This window comes from Terrapene carolina, unplaced genomic scaffold, assembly GCF_002925995.2.
Source record: "Terrapene carolina triunguis isolate 2854851 unplaced genomic scaffold, T_m_triunguis-2.0 Scaffold837, whole genome shotgun sequence".
In the NCBI taxonomy this organism is placed as follows: Eukaryota; Metazoa; Chordata; order Testudines; family Emydidae; genus Terrapene; species Terrapene triunguis.
The window spans coordinates 4926527-4947001 of NW_020665188.1; the positions used below are offsets into that span (position 1 = coordinate 4926527).

General features: G+C 45.0%; 1 protein-coding gene across 3 annotated transcripts in view; it reads right to left on the reverse strand.

Moving 5' to 3' along the window:
• Positions 1-2195: 2195 nt before the first annotated feature.
• The window catches only part of D2HGDH (D-2-hydroxyglutarate dehydrogenase), a 29357-nt gene continuing 11077 nt past the window's right edge, over positions 2196-20475 (reverse strand). For 2 of the 3 annotated variants that reach the window (XM_024214362.2, XM_024214364.2), the window contains 5 exons: positions 13177-13345; positions 12244-12387; positions 8298-8440; positions 6197-6362; positions 2196-4827 (listed from right to left, as the gene is read on the reverse strand). In XM_024214362.2, coding sequence (XP_024070130.1) covers positions 4568-4827; positions 6197-6362; positions 8298-8440; positions 12244-12387; positions 13177-13345 — 882 coding nt within the window. In that variant the 3' untranslated portion in view covers positions 2196-4567. The remainder of the gene's footprint in view (positions 4828-6196; positions 6363-8297; positions 8441-12243; positions 12388-13176; positions 13346-20475) is intronic. The other variant, XM_024214363.2, reaches the window with a different exon arrangement.

The following is a 20475-nucleotide window of genomic DNA, read 5'->3' on the forward strand; positions in this document are numbered from 1 at the left end:
CAGCTGCAAATGCTTCTATGCTCTCTGCATCAATTCCATCCCTGAGATTATTGCAGATTAGAAGGCGGAAAAAAACGCACTCACGATGACATGTTTTCAGAGCTCATGCAGTCCTCCTGCACTGATAGGGCTCAGCTGAATGCATGGAGGCATTTGGTGGCAGAGGCCAGGAAAGCATACAGTGAGTATGATCGGAACACGCAGGAGGACATGATGAGGCATCTGGTGGAGCTGCAAGAAAGGCAACTAGAGTACAGACCCCACTGCATCCAGTGTGTAACCGCCTGCCCTCCTCGCCAAGTTCCATATCCTCCTCACCCAGATGCCCAAGAACGCGGGAGGAGGGCCCCTCTGGGCACTCTGTCACTCAACTCCAGGGGATGGCCCAAGCAACAGAAGGCTGTCATTCAAACAGCTTTGATTTGTAGTGTGGCTACAATAAGCAATGTGACAGGTGCCTGAATGCATGAGATAGGTGCCTGAATGTGTTAATAGCTGTGCACATGCTCCCTGGCAGATTTTTAGGCAGCTGGGGACTTTACAAGCAGAAATGTAGGGACTTTAGGAGTCCACAGGGTGAGGAAGCAGCTGAGCAGGAGTTTTGAGGCGAGCAATAGGGCCTGAACATTGAACTTCAGCATCTAAAGCGGCAGTTAGGTGGATCTAGCTCTCCATGTCTCTAGGCCTCAACTCCCCAACTGTACAATGGGAGTAACAGTATCCCACAGGGGTATTGAGGTGATGAATACATCGAAACACTGACGTGCTCTAACCGTATGATAATGGGGGTCCTAGACAGTAATACCCACATCTTCATTTGGTAGGGATCCATTCTTAAAGGGACTCCCAGCTGAAAAGCTAGTTAGTTTCACAAAAGGATTTAAAAGCAGTTTCAGTGCTAACCTTACCCCAGAAGCCCTGTGCCAACGTGTGTGGTTTTACAATCCCCTTACATAGCCCCTCTGCAACTCGACTAGGGGAAGCAGTGAAACAGTCTACAGACAACGTGAATGCATAACTCGCATTCCCTAGAATTATCTATTTCTTTGATTCCTCTTCTCCAGTGTAAAATATGAACCTTAATTAAATGGAAATGTAGCATTTTATACTTACCATGGTCTTACAATTGTTTAGTGCCAATCTCTTCCCATTCAATAAGTACCGGAATTGTTTTCAATTTTTAGATCTTTTTAGGATACATTGGTTATTATGGAGTAATAATAGTGACTTTATGGCAAAATCTGAAAGTATTTCCATTCTAAGCCTGAATTGAGACACACTAGCTATCCTGATAAATACTTTCCACCTGATGTCTCTCCTGCCCTGTCTGAAGCTCCTGTGGAATTCTATCTAAGTTGGAAGTTATCCAGCCAAGCCATTTCTGAGGTATGTGACTCGGAGTAACTGCTCATTTTCCAAGACTGGTCCAACCATTTCTCATTCACTTTTAAGTCAAAGACCTTGCTGTGCAAAATGGATCAACACCTTAGCCCTCATGAAGAACTCATGCACAGGATTTGTTTCACCAAGTTTGGTTTCCAAGCTATGGACAGCCTGACTGCTTCCCTGCCCTGAGAGAATGGATAAGGGGACGGAATCTCACTGGCAGGTGTGGCTTGCTAATTCCACCCTGGTTACGAGGGAGGTGGAATTTGCTCTTTTTAGAAGTGAGAACTGGGGTCTAGAACAGAGAAGTGTGTGCATGGAAACCCTAGGAGCAGTCAAACTTGGGAAGAAAACGTAGATTCATGTTACTAATAAAGCCAATTCCCAGGAAGAGGTATATGTTTGGACTAAATACAGTTGCTCAGATTGTGGGAGTGGCCAAGTTGTGCTTGATGCAGGACCCATACAAAGGGGGACAAAGGAGGCTGTATGCTACCTTTGTGCGTCCCAGCTCTTGGCTCCTCTAAACTGCACTCTTCTGCCCCCAAAGAGCCATTGAAGCAGTTGGACATAGTCAGAACACAGCAGTACTCTGGCCATGCCCACTATATATCCCCTGGGGCAGGGAAACTCACTCAGCCAGAGGAATTCCTGCAGGACCAGTTCTGTTTGAGTTACAGCCTCTGTGCCTCTAAGCAGTGCAAAGGGGCTGCATCAGACCAGGTTGTATAGGTTTTGGTCAGAGCATAAGAGGAGCTCCTGCTTACACTAAGGATACAAGAAATGAAACCTGACTGGTGCAATCATAATGAAAATAAAGACTGATTTGTTTTTAATAACTCTTATGTTTTATCAAGTTTCTTATACAGTCATAAAAAACCATATGTTCATTAGAAGATCACTGGAAATAACACCAAGGTTCTCCAGCTGTTTTCCTAAGAAAGATTGAGGTCTCCATTTAGACTAGGGTATAATACTGGCAAAACATTATACAAGATTTTATGAATTAAAATAGTGCAATTTTTTTTTTTAATTCTGATCAAGTTTTAAGTAGTCAAACCCCAAGTCCCTGCCAGATAACATTTTCCATTGCATATATGATTCTCATTAAATGTAAATGTTTGTCCTGAGCCAGAAAAGGTTAATCTCAGACTTGTTTTCAGTTAGAACAGTGAAATCCCACAAACCTGGCCTGGTATACACATGCCCTTCTGCACTTCTCTTAGGCCTCTGGCCAGCATGACTACTTCCCACGTAACACTGCCATTGGTTGCGCTCTGCCTATTGGTGTATTGTGGCCAGAGGGGGAGGAGTTCATGGTTGTTACACTGGGATCCTATGGGCTTAGGTCATGCATACAATCTGTTCCCCAATTCCACGGCCCTTCAGCAGGCCAAGCCCCCCATTTCAAATGGGGTTTTACTTGCATATTTTTGGTGCTGAGGAGCTGCCAGTGACTAAGAGGTATGGAATCATGCTACCGATGTGTAGTCACCTTTCCTGCTGCCCAGCTTCTTAACTCCTATTTCTGTACAATCAATGCACCTACATTTCTCTCTCTGCTGTGCAACACAGGGGAAGGGAGCAGAGATGTCTGTCAAGCTGCTAATAGCCCCAATCCACAAAGAAAATTTTGAAAATTAATGTATGTACCCTAGTTAACATGTACATTTTCTCCTTTCTCTTCCTTGTGGATTACCAAAATGCAAGCATAACCAAGTGCTGTCTTTATAAACTGGCCTCTTCTATTCCGTGGTGCCACAATACCATCTTTCCCATCAAAACAGTCTAGTTTGATACATAATCACCAGTTTAGCCAAAATCTAATATAAGACTGCAGTCTACTTCTATGACTTTACAAGATCTGTGCACAGGATGATTACATTCTCTTTTAAACCAAGCAAGGGCACTGCGAATGGAAGGGGCAAAATTCTGTCCTGGTAAAGGCAGCGCTTTCATGGCATCTCCAGGCCTTCCGCCTGGTTAGCCCAAAGCTGTCTTTGGCTCAGGGTCTTGTTGATGGGATGCTGTTTATACCTCTGATCTCAGGTTTGTACTATCTGTGTGAAAGGAAAGATTACTGAGGGGTTGACATTACTGGAAACCCTACTCTGGGTACCAACTACAGTATTTCTAGCGTGCCTATAACAGTAGTATCCAAGTGTCAGCACAAATTGTTAACTCTGGCTTGGTGCTAGTGAGGCAAATGCTATAAAGAAGCTCTAAACATGGCTGATCTCAGCTGGGAGCTATAGGGACAAAGATATGGGTCATGATGCCCACTAAGAGCTGCCTGTTGGACACCTAGTGGAGCTTAGCAAATTATTACTACTGCCATGAATTTACCAACTGTGCCAAGATTACCCCACATACATACAACTATGAGCAAGTGAGGGGCAAATACCTATAATCCAGGATCAGGAACATCACTGCCATAATCCTGCCATTTACACCCCCGAGATCCACCAGAATTTAATCTTCCATTTCCACAGCTGACTGCACCCACAAATCACATACCTAGATCGAAGAGGACTAAGCTGCAGGTGTAATAATTTGCATGTGCAAAGTTGTAGGCCTGTGTTTGAAAATAGGCTATAAATTGTCTTGCTATATAGAGTAAGAAGAACAGAGATTTTAAACTGCCCCACTGGCAGAAAGCGATAGAAAGCGCAGATGGTCTACCAAATCTAGACGCTGCTTACACTTTCTTCTTGCTGCATGTAGCTCTAACATCCACAAGCATGGACTATAAATGAAATAACAGAAGCAATCTAAAGTAGAGAGGAAAAGCCATCAACAGAGCATTAGAGAGTTAAGGCTTTTCAAGGGTTCCACCAGCTGGACTGGGATGGGAGATAGTTCTAAGCACTGCAACATGGGAGGGACTGGCAGGTAGGCCCCTTATATATGTATACTCAGTCTGAACTTTCAGAGCCATGAGGAAGCCTGTGTGGTTTTGGCTGCTACTGATCTCTGCTTTCTGGACAGTCAGAGCTCGTGCAATGATGGACAATACTGGGAGGAGGAATTGCAGTCCTTTACCATTTCATTACAATCATAAAGTGAGCAAAGCAGCTTTGAAAATTGTTGTTCGGTCTGTCAGTGTCTAAAGTGCAGTTATGAGATAGAGATACAGTCGATACAATAGGATATACACCTGTTTCTCAGCAGCACGAAGCAATCAGGAACTAGCTGGCAGTGTCTTGTAAGGGTTCAGAATCCCTTTGGGGTCCAACATGGCTTTGACCTGCTGCATCAGAAGGACTGCCTCCTGTGGCTTACTGTATTGAATGTAATGCTTCTTCTTGAAGCCCAGTCCATGCTCTGCACTGATACTGCCATTATACTGTGCAGTCCACTCGTACACAAATGGCTCAATGGCATTCAGCAGGGAATGGCTGTAGGACTCAGCTGTGATGTTCAAGTGCAGATTTCCATCTCCTGGAAGAAAGCATAACAGAGCTGGGTCTGAGATGGTTCTGATAGAGAAACGGAATGACCCTGCTATGGAAATTTATCATTGGCTCTGCTTGTAACAAAACAGCATAGTCTATGTTATGTCCTGAGAGCATCTGTCCATTAGGATTCTACAAACAGTGGTTCCTCTCTTCAGACAGTTATGTGCTTGAATAACTCAGAAAGTTTCCTAGCTCTTGTGCCATCTCTAAGAAGTACAGTCCACCAGAAAGCCCTCACAATGTAGAGTAAAATAACTTTCTATTTCCTGATTTTGTGCTTTTAGAACTTCAGCCATAATATTTCTTGTGGCAAAGATTTATCTAAAGTTACTTCATTAGGACTGTGACATTTTAATTTACCCATACCACATTATTCAATCTCTTCCAATTATATTTTTGCAACCATTTAAATGTACCTCATTAATAGAGTTATGTTTTATTTTGGACTGCCTCTGAATAATGATCTTTGATTAACATCTAAATATCTATTGACTATTTGGAAGTCAAGATAAATCTAAAGTTTTTAGTGATTCATGTTCACTTTGGAAGAAAAGAACTCTCCCAAAAGGGACATGACTCTTGACATTAATAAGTAGAATTAAAAATAATAATCCTATTTGTTATATCATAGAATCATAGAATATTAGGGTTGGAAGAGACCTCAGGAGGTCATCTAGTCTAATCCCCTGCTCAAAGCAGGACCAACACCAACTAAATCATCAATATAGTCAAATGTGTACAAAAGACAACCTTTATTAAGCAACCTCCTGTTTAAAGACACTGCTCTGAAATAGCTTCAAACAGAGAGTGCTTAACACTGCTCCACTTCTAATGACAGCTCAGCTCTGTTAAGCAATCCATTTGTCTGTCTCCGGAGTCGCTGAAGTCAAGTTTCACTACATAAATTTCAAAATATCAATTTGCAAATTCCAAAGCCTTTTTTTCTCAATTGCATTATTTTAATCACTTTTTTCTGGTGGTTAATGGCTTGGCCATAATTGGTTTACAAATATTGCTACTCCCTCTAACGAGGACAGTGGTTCCTACCAAACATTTACATTTATTATTTGACTGTGCAGATCAAACTTATTGCCCAATTAAATCTACCCAAAGCTCTGGATAAAGAGCTACAAGGCAACATCTCTTTGAATAACTTCTTATACTGTGCTACAGATTGTTAATGTTATTAAATCAATTTTTCCATTAGCATAGGGATCATGTCTGAAATTAGTGGATTCCAACAAATCCTCACAGCTCCGACTAGAGCTATAGCTCTGTCAGCCAATACCATCTAGTTTCCGTTTCTTAGAAGCTAAGCTACAAAAGGAAATCTGTAATGTTCCCCAACTCACCTAGATGGCCATAGCCAACCACATTCTTGGCAGTCTTGCCCAGTCGAGCCCTGGTATCAATCACAAGGTCATACAGTCTCTCCACAGGGAGTGAGAGGTCATATTTGTAAACACAGCCATCATGAGTTAGGGCCTCCGTGATCCGCTCCCTCAGAGACCACAACATCTGTGGTTCATTGGATCAAACAGGATAAAGTGGAGAGAGAAAATTAAAATGAACCAAATACATCAGATTTCACTCTTCATGGAGTTTGAGGACGGGGGGAGGGGGCAGGGAACTGTTATCCAACTATATGAGCTACTGTGATGGCCTTATGTCCTCCCTCTGCATATGTATTATCTTACAGCTCTCGGAAACATCCATTTATATTTGTTTGGCGAATTGGCACCATCATATGGTGGAACTATGTATGAGGTCTCTAAATTCAGCAATTTCAGATAAAGCAGTACTGGTTAAAATAACTGACTTGCTCTGTACCCTGCTACTGCAGTCTTTGGTTCCCACGCACCTCAGTCCTGCCTTACCAGCACCCTGCTATCTCAGCCCCATACAAACCATCTCAGCCTTGACCCACAGCAGCCTCTGGCTCTAAATACGGGGCTCTCATCCAACTTTGAGTGTGTTTAGTTCCTGTCTCAGAGAAAGGAGAAAACATATAATTTCACTTTCCTGGATATTTTAGAATGGCTAATTTTCTGTCTAGAGTCAATACTCAGATCTCCTGCCAGTGCATTGGCTGCAAGGGAAGGGGAAGACTATGGAAGCATCTCCCCATAAACATCCACAAAGCCACCTCACTGTCCTCTTTAAAACTCTCCACTGCCAACAAGGCAACAAAAAATCACAGTGGTCAGGCAACTGGTGTGCAATGACCACTGCTTATCACACTGACCAGGAGTGTCTCATTGTTTCCTTGTACTCTCCTGTTTTTGCTGTATCTATCTGTTGTCTCTTGTCTTGTATTTAAATTGTAAACTCCTTGGGATGGCGGCATCTCTGTTATGTGCTGATACAGTGCTTGGCACAATAGGGCCCTAATACAGGACCCTAGGGGTTCCTGTAATGTAAATAATAATCATCTCAGCTCCATGCTAGTACCCAAAATTTGCTTCCCATACATGAGTGCAACATGCTGCTGAGACTGAGAGACAGGTGGCCCAGTCCAACACAAGATCTTCCACTATACACACCACTGTAATATATTCCAAGGAAGTGAGGGTCAGGGTGTAGTCCAGCACTGCAAATCTTCCCACTTCTACAGAGGAATAGGGTTATTCTAGCTCCATCACCTGTCAGCCTCTCTCTATTGTTTTGTTTTAAATCATGAGTGATGTGGAGAAAGTGGATAAGGAAAAGTTATTTACTTATTCCCATAATACAAGAACTAGGGGTCACCAAATGAAATTAATAGGCAGCAGGTTTAAAAGAAATAAAAGGAAGTTCTTCTTCACGCAGCGCACAGTCAACTTGTGGAACTCCTTACCTGAGGAGGTTGTGAAGGCTAGGACTATAACAGCGTTTAAAAGAGAACTGGATAAATTCATGGTGGTTAAGTCCATTAATGGCTATTAGCCAGGATGGGTAAGGAATGGTGTCCCTAGCCTCTGTTTGTCAGAGGGTGGAGAAGGATGGCAGGAGAGAGATCACTTGATCATTGCCTGTTAGGTTCACTCCCTCTGGGGCACCTGGCATTGGCCACTGTCGGTAGACAGGATACCAGGCTAGATGGACCTTGGGTCTGACCTGGTACGGCCGTTCTTATGTTATGTTCTTATGTTTTGCTGGCTAAGAAAATGAGGAATTTCTCTACTACTTTGTGCTCAAGCAAAATTGCATGTCTAGAGAAAGAAAATTCAGCACCGCCTCATTAACACCATAAGAGAGGGCCATAAGGAAAATGTTGGTAGAACATTTGAAAATAGCCAAAAAAAATATTGGCACATGTTTCACCATATAAACAAACTACAACTTTTCCTCCTGATGTCAGGTGACTTGGGAACTCCTAAGCCACAGAACAAACTGTTTAACCATTCATCAATGTAAAGTACAAACCCAAATAGAGAATTATTCCGTGAGTGTTTGTGTTGGAGGGGGAATCACCTTTATTTTCTTATCCTCTGTGGCCACAGTCCCATCGGTCACCAAACCAGAGGCCATGACATGTTCCAAGAAGTTGGTCAGCTTTTCTTCATCATGGGCAGAATTGGAGCCTGATGTTTCAATTAAAATATAAAAGGGGCTTCCTGGAAACGAGAGGGGACAGAACAAGAGAACAGCTAGTAGTAGAAAATAAGGATTTAATTCAGACGATTAAAAGGTCATCTTGAGAAGTCACTGGGTTAAAAATAAAGCAACATTCTCTACAGTGACTCCTTTTGTATAAGGTAGAGGGCTGAGATAACTTATCTTCCCAACCTTCAGCATCCTTTCACCATTCCCTATAGGAATTCTGCTGGCCAAGGCAGGACTGAAATAGCTGGGAATGCCTCCAGAGCTGGGATATGTGGGAAGACTCCCTCATGAACAGCTGCTCTGCACTCTGCATTGGCTAGAGTGCAGCAAGCTCTAGACAGAGCATAATGGATGTGATGTCCTCGAGAGTTGGAAATTCTGCAAATATTTTTGATCTTGTCAAAGTATCTGCTTTGTGGTTGAGAGTGAGTGTTTCAGAGTGATACTTTCCATCTGTATGGAAATAAACTCTGCTACAAGGCATGCAGCTTATCTTCTGCTTTCTTCAAGTTAACCAATGTAAATAAAGTCCAAAATTCTGGAAATTGCCCTTTCCTGCTGCATTTCACATAGATTCCCACTGAGGAATCCCTCTCTGCTACTCTATAGCCTTGATGCTACATCAGATGCTCTATGCACTGCCCTTGTTTTAATCACTCTTTATTGTAGCAGCTGCTGTTGAGATGGGGCCAATAACTTAAAATAAAATCCCCCCCCAAATAATAGAAAAAAAATATGTTTCATGTGATGTTTGTTTGAATGTCTCAGGGTGACTAAGCTGGGGAGACAGGGAAATTTGCTCAGTGATAAATTACACTGGTCTACAATTTTTGAGAAGTCGTCTGCTTCAGAGATAAAATGTGCTATTTATTATGTATTTTGATGTGCTGAATTCAAATATGACAATTAAAACAACTGATTGGCTACTGTTTCTAAGATATTTAAGTTTTTACATTTTATGTCTATGTATATTGTGTAGATAGTAGAGTTTTAATCATAAATTGTAAACCTAGGTCTTTTCATGTGTTTATGGTTGCTTTCCATGATAATATTTCACCTGTCCTGTTTATGTAACACTTTAAAAATCAGCAAAAGGGTTATATAAATAAAATTTATTATGAAACAAAAGGCAAAAAACTATTATGTACATAGTTTAGTCCTATTCAGTGTCTACTCGGTGCTTCTTGGCTTGTCTCTTGTATTCATTAAATGGAGCATCTCTTGTCACTGTCCAGCAATAGTCTGCAAGCATTGATGGGCTCCATTTGCCCTGATAGTGTTTCTCCATTGTTGCAATGTCCTGGTGAAATCGCGCGCCGTGCTCGTCGCTCACTGCTCCGCAGTTCGGTGGAAAAAAATCTAGATGAGAGTGCAAAAAATGTATCTTTAGTGACATGTTGCAACCAAGGCTTTTGTATGCCTTGAGGAGGTTTTCCACCAACAACCAGTAGTTGTCTGCCTTGTTGTTTCCGAGAAAATTTATTGCCACTAACTGGAAGGCTTTCCATGCCGTCTTTTCCTTGCCACGCAGTGCATGGTCAAATGCATCATCTCGAAGAAGTTCACGAATCTGAGGACCAACAAAGACACCTTTCTTTATCTTAGCTTCACTTAACCTTGGAAATTTTCCACAGAGGTACTTGAAAGCTGCTTGTGTTTTGTCAATGGCCTTGACAAAGTTCTTCATCAGACCCAGCTTGATGTGTAAGGGTGGTAACAAAATCTTCCTTGATTCAACAAGTGGTGGATGCTGAACACTTTTCCTCCCAGGCTCCAATGACTGTCGGAGTGGCCAATCTTTCTTGATGTAGTGGGAATCTCTTGCACGACTATCCCATTCACAGAGAAAACAGCAGTACTTTGTGTATCCAGTCTGCAGACCAAGCAAGAGAGCAACAACCTTCAAATCGCCACAAAGCTGCCACTGATGTTGGTCATAGTTTATGCACCTCAAAAGCTGTTTCATGTTGTCATAGGTTTCCTTCATATGGACTGCATGACGAACTGGAATTGATGGCAAAACATTGCCATTATGCAGTAAAACAGCTTTAAGACTCGTCTTCGATGAATCAATGAACAGTCTCCACTCATCTGTATCGTGAACGATGTTGACGGCTGCCATCACACCATCGATGTTGTTGCAGGCTACAAGATCACCTTCCATGAAGAAGAATGGGACAAGATCCTTTTGACGGTCACGGAACATGGAAACCCTAACATCACCTGCCAGGAGATTCCACTGCTGTAGTCTGGAGCCCAACAGCTCTGCCTTACTCTTGGGTAGTTCCAAATCCCTGACAAGGTCATTCAGTTCACCTTGTGTTATGAGGTGTGGTTCAGAGGAGGAGGATGGGAGAAAATGTGTGTCCTGTGACATTGATGGTTCAGGACCAGAAGTTTCATCCTCTTCCTCATCTGACTCAAGTGAGAATGATTCTGGTGCATCAGGAACCGGCAGTCCTTCTCCGTGGGGTACTGGGCGTATAGCTGATGGAATGTTTGGATAATGCACAGTCCACTTTTTCTTCTTTGACACACCTTTCCCAACTGGAGGCACCATGCAGAAGTAACAATTGCTGGTATGATCTGTTGGCTCTCTCCAAATCATTGGCACTGCAAAAGGCATAGATTTCCTTTTCCTGTTCAACCACTGGCAAAGATTTGTTGCACAAGTGTTGCAGCATATGTGTGGGGCCCACCTCTTGTCCTGATCTCCAATTTTGCAGCCAAAATAAAGGTGATAGGCTTTCTTAACCAGAGTGGTTATACTGCGCTTTTGTGATGCAAAAGTCACTTCACCACAAACATAGCAGAAGTTATCTGCACTGTTCACACAAGTACGAGGCATCTCTGCTCACTTTGGCTAAACAGAAATGTGTCCCTTTGCAAAATCAAACACTGACAAATAAGAGAGCACGATACTGTATGATTTCTAGAGCTGATATAGGGCAATTTGTTCAGCAGAGTGATGTAAGCTTCGTTATGATTGCATCATCCATGACTTCTAGGAATAACATGATGCAATTCATATCATGTATGACGCAATACCAGCTTCAGATTGCATCATTCATTGTTTTGCCTAAAAAGCAAGTACTGTCCAAACCCAGTCATAGATTTATTCGTAGATCCAGTCAAAGATGTATTTTAGTCATTTCTGGTTTAAATTGAGATCCCTTCCCTTTATAACTCACTTATCCTCCGCCATTCCCAAGTCAAGGGTCGTATATACTGACCCAATAGCATATCTTGAAAACTAGAGCCAATCAACAATTTTAAGCATCATTTTCGTTCTCAGTGACCCAGAATTAGTAAAGTTTGACTACATTTATTTCAGAAGCATTTTGGCTGTAGAGCAGTGTTATGTTACAATGTTATTGGAATTTATTCAGTCTATTTATTAGGTTGCTGTCTCCTTCCTATTCCAAGGGACCAGACATAGTCCCTATGAAAAGCTGTCTTTTTGCTATCTCTGGAGAGACCCCCTTAATAACTGAACATGTAGGCTGAACACTTCTCTTGCCCTAGGCAGGAGACTAGCTGCTCCATGGTAGGATTGGAGTGCAGTGGTGGAACAGTGTGGGGAAGTCCAGGCTTCAATGAACCTGGATACTGAACTCCCTTCTCACCTTTGGAGAGACCTTTCTTTAGATCAGCTAAGTATTTATCCCAGCATTCCCTACCTCCTCCCAAAAGAAATCTCCAGAAGATATTAGGTCTTTTTCCACAGCACAATAAATCATCTAGATACCTGGGTTCATAGCACAGCCTTATACTCCAGATCACCTGTCTATGCACAGTACATTAATTCTAGTACCTGTCACTGGTTTGGACAGTTTGAGGTGGTTCTCAACCAATTTCATGCACTTGTCATCCATGAATTCGTATGCAGACAGGATCTCTCCCAGCATGCCTTTGCAGGTAGTGAAAGTTCCAAGAACCTGAGAGAAACTCTGACAACCTTTCCACAGACAACAAATAGCACAGAGAAAATTAAAACTGCTAACATACTAAAAAATACGACCTGGCTCAAAATAGTTTGTCCAGGGTCCAGTAAATAATAATTAATGATGTGTGCTACATAGAACGCTGTTAGAAATGTTTGTGATGATAAATGTTTAGCGTAGACCATGCAGGTGCAACTCTTACCTGACTGGTCTTTTTCATGCCAATGATTTTTAGAAAACAGGACACCTTGGATCCTATCAAGATGTTTAGGGCACCGTGTCCCTATTCCCCACTTATCTGTCTGGGCCAGAAGGGTGGTGAGGCAAAATATAACCAGTACAGCTAAGCACTGGGTCCCTTCCCTTCTCCACTTCTACCTACCATTTTTCTACCTGTGAATGACATTTTGCCTGCCAGAGCTAAGCTAAAGCTCAAATGGCATGGTGACAGGAATACCACAGATAAGAGAGTTTTGCTAAATCCCAGTGACCACAAGTATTTTAATACATACCACCAAACTCTCTCAAACATTTTGTTATTAGAAATAAAATCAAGTTGGTGGTTTACAGCAGTTTACTGACTTGTGCCTTCTCTCTTAATTCTCATTCTTTCCCGCTTCTTCTGTCACTGGTTTCAGCAGTCAAGTTATTAAAAACCAGCCCCCAGGATCACAGGGCAGCTTCATCTCCAATAATATACCCCAAATCAGTCTCTTGGTCCTCTGATACTGTATGAACACCATTGTATATTGTTTCTGGTTACCAACACCACTGCTGGAGAATGAGAGAGGGACAGAGCCTACCTAAGAAGACCAGATTCACAGACTTGGGTTTCCGTGGACAGAGGATAGAGACAGCAGTAATGACCCCCAAAGTCCCCTCTGATCCAATGAAAAGCTGCTTCAAATCATAGCCAGTATTATCCTTTCGCAGAGAAGCCAAGCAGTTCAGAATGGAGCCATCAGCCAGGACCTGGCAGAGGACAAAGAAACAATACTGATAAACCCTTTATTTCCAATTACGCAAATACACACAGGTGATGAGCTGGTGTGAAGAGACAAGATGATAAGAAGCTGCAGCAAACCTCTCAAGAAAGCCCTGCACGGATGCATCCGATCCACAAAAATGGTCCACGGAATTTGCAGGGCTCTATCTTTCAATGCTGCAACGTGGTTATATTCTTTTTTCCTTCTCTAATTGTTGTCCCTCCCCACACTTTTTCCCTATCACTTCTTCCACATAGCCTTGGACAGGGAGAGCTTTCTCCCATCTACATGGTGCCCATTTTGCTCCACCAAATTCCTCTCTTCCTTAGTGGTACATGCTCTGCTCATGTGTCGCATGAAAAGCAAGGAACAGTTACACTAATAAGAACAGATTGTTTTTCATACCAATCAGTGATCTTTCTTCAATGGACATGATCAGCCATTGTACATAGTTTTTAGCTTAGGACAGCTGATGCAACCAATGAAAGTAAGGTGCCAATTTTGAAACAGTGAGGGTAATTAATCATCAGAAGTAGTAAGTTCTCCATCATTTGAGCCCTTAAACCAAGATTGGATGGGTTTCTAACAGATATACTCTAGTTAAAGATTGCCTTGACTTCTTAGACACATTAGAGATGAAAAAGACCACCTGGGTCATGTAATCCTTTCCCTCGCCAATACTGTTCTTTACAATAAACATACTAGTGAATTTTTCAGTGTATCTTTAAATGTTCCAAACACCAGGACTTCCAGAAGTAAGCAGACTATTTTACAGCCTAACAGAACTACAAGACATTCAGCCAAGACTTTTCTGTGTTTTAACTGAACTTCACTAATAGGCTGGTAGCACCACCAATTTTGACAAACCTTAATGGTTTGTGCTGACATTTTCCATGCATGGTGTCTGCCTCAGCCCTATATCATAGAATCATAGAAGATTTGGGTTGGAAGAGACCTCAGGAGGTCATCTAGTCCAACCCCCTGCTCAAAGCAGGACCAACACCAACTAAATCATACCAACCAGGGCTTTGTCAAGCTGGGCCTTAAAAACCTCTAAAGATGAAGATTTCACCACTTCCCTAGGTAACCCATTCCAGTGCTTCACCACCTTCATAGTGAAATAGTTTTTCCTAATATCCAACCTAGACCTCCCCCACTGAAACTTAAGACCATTGCTTCTTGTTCTGTCATCTGCCACCACTGAGAACAGCCTAGCTCCATCCTCTTTGGAATCCCCCTTCAGGTAGTTGAAGGCTGTTATCAAATCCACCCCCACTCTTCTCTTCTGCAGACTAAATAACTCCAGTTCCCTCAGCCTCTCATCATAAGTCACGTGCCCCAGCCCCGTAATCATTTTCGCTGCCCTCCGCTGGAGTCTCTCTAATTTGTCCACATCCTTTCTGTAACTGGGGGCCCAAAATTGGACGTAATACTTGGACTGAACTGGCGGAAGTGATGGTCCCAGGTTAAGGGATTTCTAGCCTGTGTATAAAAACCTGGGAAACCGAAGCCGCTAAGCAAAGGCAGCTTGTGCCTTAAGAATCTGCCAGCCTGTTTATCACTTCGGGTGAGAATATGCCAATTCATATCCTACCTATCTAGTATGTTAAACTCAGCTTGCGTTTTTGTTTATTTAGTAGGTAATCTGCTTTGATCTGTTTGCTATCACTTAAAATCTATCTTTTGTAGTTAATAAACTTGTTTTATGTTTTAATCCAAAACAGAGTGCATTTGACTAAGGTGTCTGGGGAAAATCTCAGCTTGGTTACCACAAGTGTGCATGGTGCTCTTCACACTGAGGGAGAGACGGACTGGGCATTAAACCCATATACTGGCCAGATTTGACCAGGGCAGGACGGTACTGTTCTGGGGTACTAGGCTGTGAAGCTGGTGGTTCGAGAGCCTGCATGTAACTGAAGCTGGGTGTGTCCCTACCTGTGTGAATGCTGGTGAAAGTGCAGGCTGGAGGGCTTTGCAGCTTGTCACAGCAGCTAAGTGAGAGAGGGAGCCCAGGCTGGTGGGTCAGAGGGCTCAGTGGTACCCCAGTTCCAGGCAGCCCCCCAGGGGCAACCCATCACACAAGTAAACCTAGACTATACCTGACAGGTGTTTAAAGGGTTTTAAGAACAGGTTGGACAATGATGGAGATTCCATAACCTCTCTTGGAAGCCTTTTCCAGTGCTTAACTACTCTTAGAGAAGAGGAAAAACTTTCTAACTCCAACCTAAGGGTACGTCTACAGTACGAAATTAATTCAAACTTATTCTATTCGAATTTTCGGAAGCGATTTTATACATTCGGTGTTGTGTGTTCCCACTAAAGCGTGTGAATTCGGCGGAGTGCGTCCACAGTACCAAGGCTAGCATCGAATGTCGGAGCGGTGCACTGTGGGAAGCTATCCCACAGTTCCCGCAGTCCCCGCCGCCCATTGGAATTGTGGGTTAAGCTCCCAGTGCATGATGGGGCAAAAACATTCTCGCGAGTGTTTCTGGGTGTGTGCTGTCACTCACTCCTCCCTCCGTGAAAGCTACAGCAGACACCATACTGCCAGCAGACGGTGTAGTACGGTGCACCGCCTGTCTCCTGGTACTATGAATCCACCTCGCATGTCCTCTCGTCTTTCTATCTACTCTTTTATCTAACCATTTCCCTCCTTTTTTTGGCTACTGTGAACCGAGCAGCACAGCTTCCGCTGCAAACTCTGCTCTCCCGCTCTTGCATCGCTAGCTAATTTTTCCATGTTGTCTGTCCTGGGCTCGCGTGGAAGCTACAGAAAGCAACAATTCCCCACCGTTTTTCGGCCATCGTGAACTGAGCCGCACAGCTTCCGCTGCTTTTTCCATGTTGTCGGTCCTGGGCTCCCGTGGAAGCTACAGACGGCAACAATTCCCCACCATTTTTCGGCCATCGTGAACTGAGTCGCACAGCTTCCACCGCAAACTCTGCTCTCCCACTCTTGCAGCTCTAGCGAGCTTCCCGACTCTGTGAAAGCTACAGAAGACAACCATTTACCGCCTTTTATCAGCCATCTTGAACTGAACAGCTCTCCTAAGTTTCGCGCACTTTTTCCAGGATTACCCGTGCAGGCGCCATAGCGCGGCAAGCATAGAACCCACTCAGATCTCCGCTGCAGTTTTGACCATTGTAAATACCTCGCACATTATCCAGCAGTATGGGCAGTACCTGCAAAACCGGGCGAGGAAGCGACAACAGTGCAATTACTATACTGATAAGGACATGGACACAGACGTTCCTAGAAGCACGGCATGTGGCGATTGGGAGATCATGGTGGCATTGGGCCAGGTTCGTGCCGTGGAACGCCGATTCTGGGCCCGGGAAACAAGCACAGACTGGTGGGACCGCATAATGTTGCAGGTCTGGGATGATTCCCAGTGGCTGCGAAACTTTCGTATGCGTAGGGCCACTTTCATGGACCTTTGTGACTTGCTGTCCCCTGCCCTGAAGCGCAAAGAACCAAAATGAGAGCAGCCCTCACAGTTGAGAAGCGAGTGGCCATAGCACTGTGGAAGCTTGCAACGCCCAACAGCTACCGGTCAGTCGGGAATCAGTTTGGAGTGGGCAAATCTACTGTAGGGGCTGCTGTGCTGCAAGTAGCCAACACAATCATTGACCAGCTGCTATCAAGGGTAGTGACTTTGGGAAATGTGCAGACCATTGTGGATGGCTTTAATGCACTGGGGTTCCCTAACTGCGGCGGGGCGATAGACGGAACGCATATCCCTATCTTGGCCTCGGCACAACGGGGCGGCCAGTACATAAACCGCAAGGGGTACTTTTCCATGGTTCTGCAAGCACTGGTGGATCACAAGGGACATTTCACTGACATCAACGTGGGATGGCCAGGAAAGGTGAATGACGCTCGCATCTTCAGGAACTCTGGTCTGTTTGAACAACTTACTTCCCAGACCAGAAAATTAGTGTTGGGGATGTTGAAATGCCTATAGTTATCCTTGGGGACCCAGCCTACCCCTTAATGCCATGACTCATGAAGCCATACACAGGCACCCTGGACAGTAGTAAGGAGCAGTTCAACTATAGGCTGAGCAAGTGCAGAATGGTGGTAGAATGTGCTTTTGGAAGTTTGAAAGCGCGCTGGTGCAGTTTACTGACTCGGTTAGATCTCAGCACAACCAATATTCCAATTGTAATTGCTGCTTGTTGTGTACTCCACAATATCTGTGAGAGTAAGGAGAAGACGTTTATGGTGGGGTGGGAGGTTGAGGCAACTTGCCTGGCAGCCAATTTCGCACAGCCAGACAACAGGGCGATTAGAAGAGCGCAGCAGGGCGCGCTGCGCATCAGAGAAGCTTTGAAAGCCAGTTTCATGACTGGCCAGGGTACGGTGTGACAGTTGTGTTTATTTCTCTTGAAGTTACCCGCCCCCTATATATATGAAAGGAAATAAAGTCAAAATTGTTTAAAAACTGTTCTTTATTATTTGTTGCACAACACATTGATAGAAATCAGAAGGTAGACCGGGGAGGAGGGGAAGGGCGGTATTGGGTTAGGGGGGTGGAGGAGGAGGGAAGGACAAGTCCAGAAACCAAATCAAAAGTTCGCATATGCCAGCTTTCTGCTGCTTGGGTGATCCTCTGGGGTTGAGTGTGTGGGTCCCCGTAGCCTCCCCCCTCGTGTTCTTGGGCGTCTGGGTGAGGAGGCTATGGAACTTGGGGAGGAGGTAGGGAGGTTATACAGGGGCTGCAGCGGCAGTCTGTGGTCTTGCTGCCTTTCCTGCATTAGATCCACCATACAGCGGAGCATGTCAGTTTGCTCCCCCATGAGCTTGACCATAGCGTCCTGCCTGCTCTCATTGCGCGCGTTCCTCCTCTCTTTGTGTTCCTGTAATGCTTTATGGGACTCCGCAATTGTTTGCCTCCATGCATTCAGCTGGGCCCTATCAGTGCGAGAGGACTGCATGAGCTCGGCGAACATGTTGTCCCGAGTTCATTTTTTCCGCCTTTTAATCTGGACCAGCCTCTGGGATGGAGTAGATAGGGCCGCGTTGAAACATTTGCACCTGCGGGGAAAAAGGGAAGGTAGTATTTTAAAAGATACATTTCAGAGAACAAAGGGGACACTTTGGTGTGAGTAAGCCATCACACATGGCCGGGAAACAGAATTCAGCTTGCAGGCAGCCTGGGGGCACGCGGGGTTCTGCTTCTTCTACATTTATTTCAATGCTTTCAAACTGCTGGGCCCCCTTTCCCATAGCAAGCAATGCCTGGTGGGTTTGCCATATAAAAGGAGGGCCTGCAGGCTCTCTGGGATGATCGCTTCACACAACGCCCCCCTCCCCCCCGTACCCACTGCATGGCTCCGCTGAGGCTCTGAGCAGGGATGAGCCCTTTAAACTAAACGCGAACAGCCCAGCGCGGCTGGGTTTCCCCCCCGCCCCCCACCACATGGCTCTGATCAGGCTCTCACTCACCAGAAGTACCTTCTCCAGGGTCATGGTCCGGGAGTGGGGGGAGGCTATTGACTCCAGTGTTAAGAATAGTTCCTGGCTAGGGGGGAAAACACATTCCCCATTTGCCGCCTGTGCACTGTCCGCCTCCTCTTCGTCCTCCAATGACTCTTCCTCCTCGCTCCGTGCAACTCCGCCCTTGCAGGTGTCCACGGACAGTGATGGGGTAGTGGTGGCGTCACCCCCCATAATTGCATGCAGCTCACGGTAGAAGTGGAATGTATGGGGCTGTGACCCAGAGTGCCCGTTCGCCTCCCTGGCTTTTTGGTAAGCTTGCCTGAGCTCCTTGATTTTTGTATGACACTGCTCTGTGTCCCTGGAGTAGCCTCTTTCCGTCATGGCCCTGGAGACTTTAGCATACGTATTTGCATTCCTTTTTTTTTTGGAACGTAGTTCTGCCATAACAGACTCGTCTCCCCAATATGCAATGAGATCCAGTACCTCCCATTCGGACCAGGCTGGAGCTCGTTTGCGAATCCGGGACTGCGTGATCTCTTGTGATGGTGGACTCTGCATGGTTGCCTATGATGGTGGACTGTGCTGACAGTCACCTGTGCTGATGGTGACCAAACAGGAAATGAAATTCAAAAGTTCCCAGGGCTTTTCCTGCCCACCTGGCTAGTGCATCGGAGTTGAGAGTGTTGTCCAGAGCGGTCACAAGGGAGCATTCTGGCATAGCTCCCGGAGGCCAATAACGTCGAATTGCGTCCACAATACCTTTAACCCGGGATTGCGATCTCTATTTAAGCGCTACTCCACTTGCTGAGGTGGAGTACAGAAATCGGATTAAAGAGCCCTTTAAATCGAAAAAACCGGTTTGGTCGTGTGGACGGAATCATTTTTTTTTCCGAATTAACTCGGCTAATTCCGAAACAACAGACTAGTGTAGACCAGGCCTAAATCTGACACACTCATTACTTCTTGTCCTCCTTTCAGTGGACATGGGGAATTGATCACAGTCCCCTTTATAACAGCTCTTCACAGAGCTGTTATAAAGACTTATCAGGTCCCCCTCTCAGCCTCTTCTTCTCAAGACTAAACATGCCCAGTTTTTTTTAACCTTTTCTCATAGTCTGGGTTATCTAAACCTTTTATCATTTTTGTTGCTCTCCTCTGGACCAGTGTTCTCTCTAATTTTTTAGATCCATGTGAAGAATTAATTTTGTTATGTGCACCAATATGGAGGTGATGTGTGGTGGGGTTGAGGGGTTCGGAATGTGGGAGGTGGCTCAGGGCTGGGACAGAGGGTTGGGGTACGGTGGGGTGAGGGTTCTGGCTGGGGGTGAGGGCTCTCGGGTGGGGCCAGGGATGAGGGGGTTGGGGTGCAGGAAGGGGCTCAGGGCTAGGGCAGAGGGTTGGGGTGTGAGGGCTCTGGCAGGGGGTGCAGGCTCTGGGGTGCAGCTGGGGATGAGGGGTTCGGGAGGGGAGCTCAGAGCTGGGGCAGAGGGTTGGGTGCAGGGGGTGATGGCTCCGGTTAGGGATGCAGGTTCTGGGAAGGGGCCGGGGATGAGGAGTTTGGGGTTCAGACTGCCCTGGGGCTGCAGCGGGGAGAGAGGACTCCCCCAGCCCTCTCTTCCCACCACAGCTCAGGGCCAGGTGAGAGGCACCTCTCCATGGCTGCGGCAGCTCTG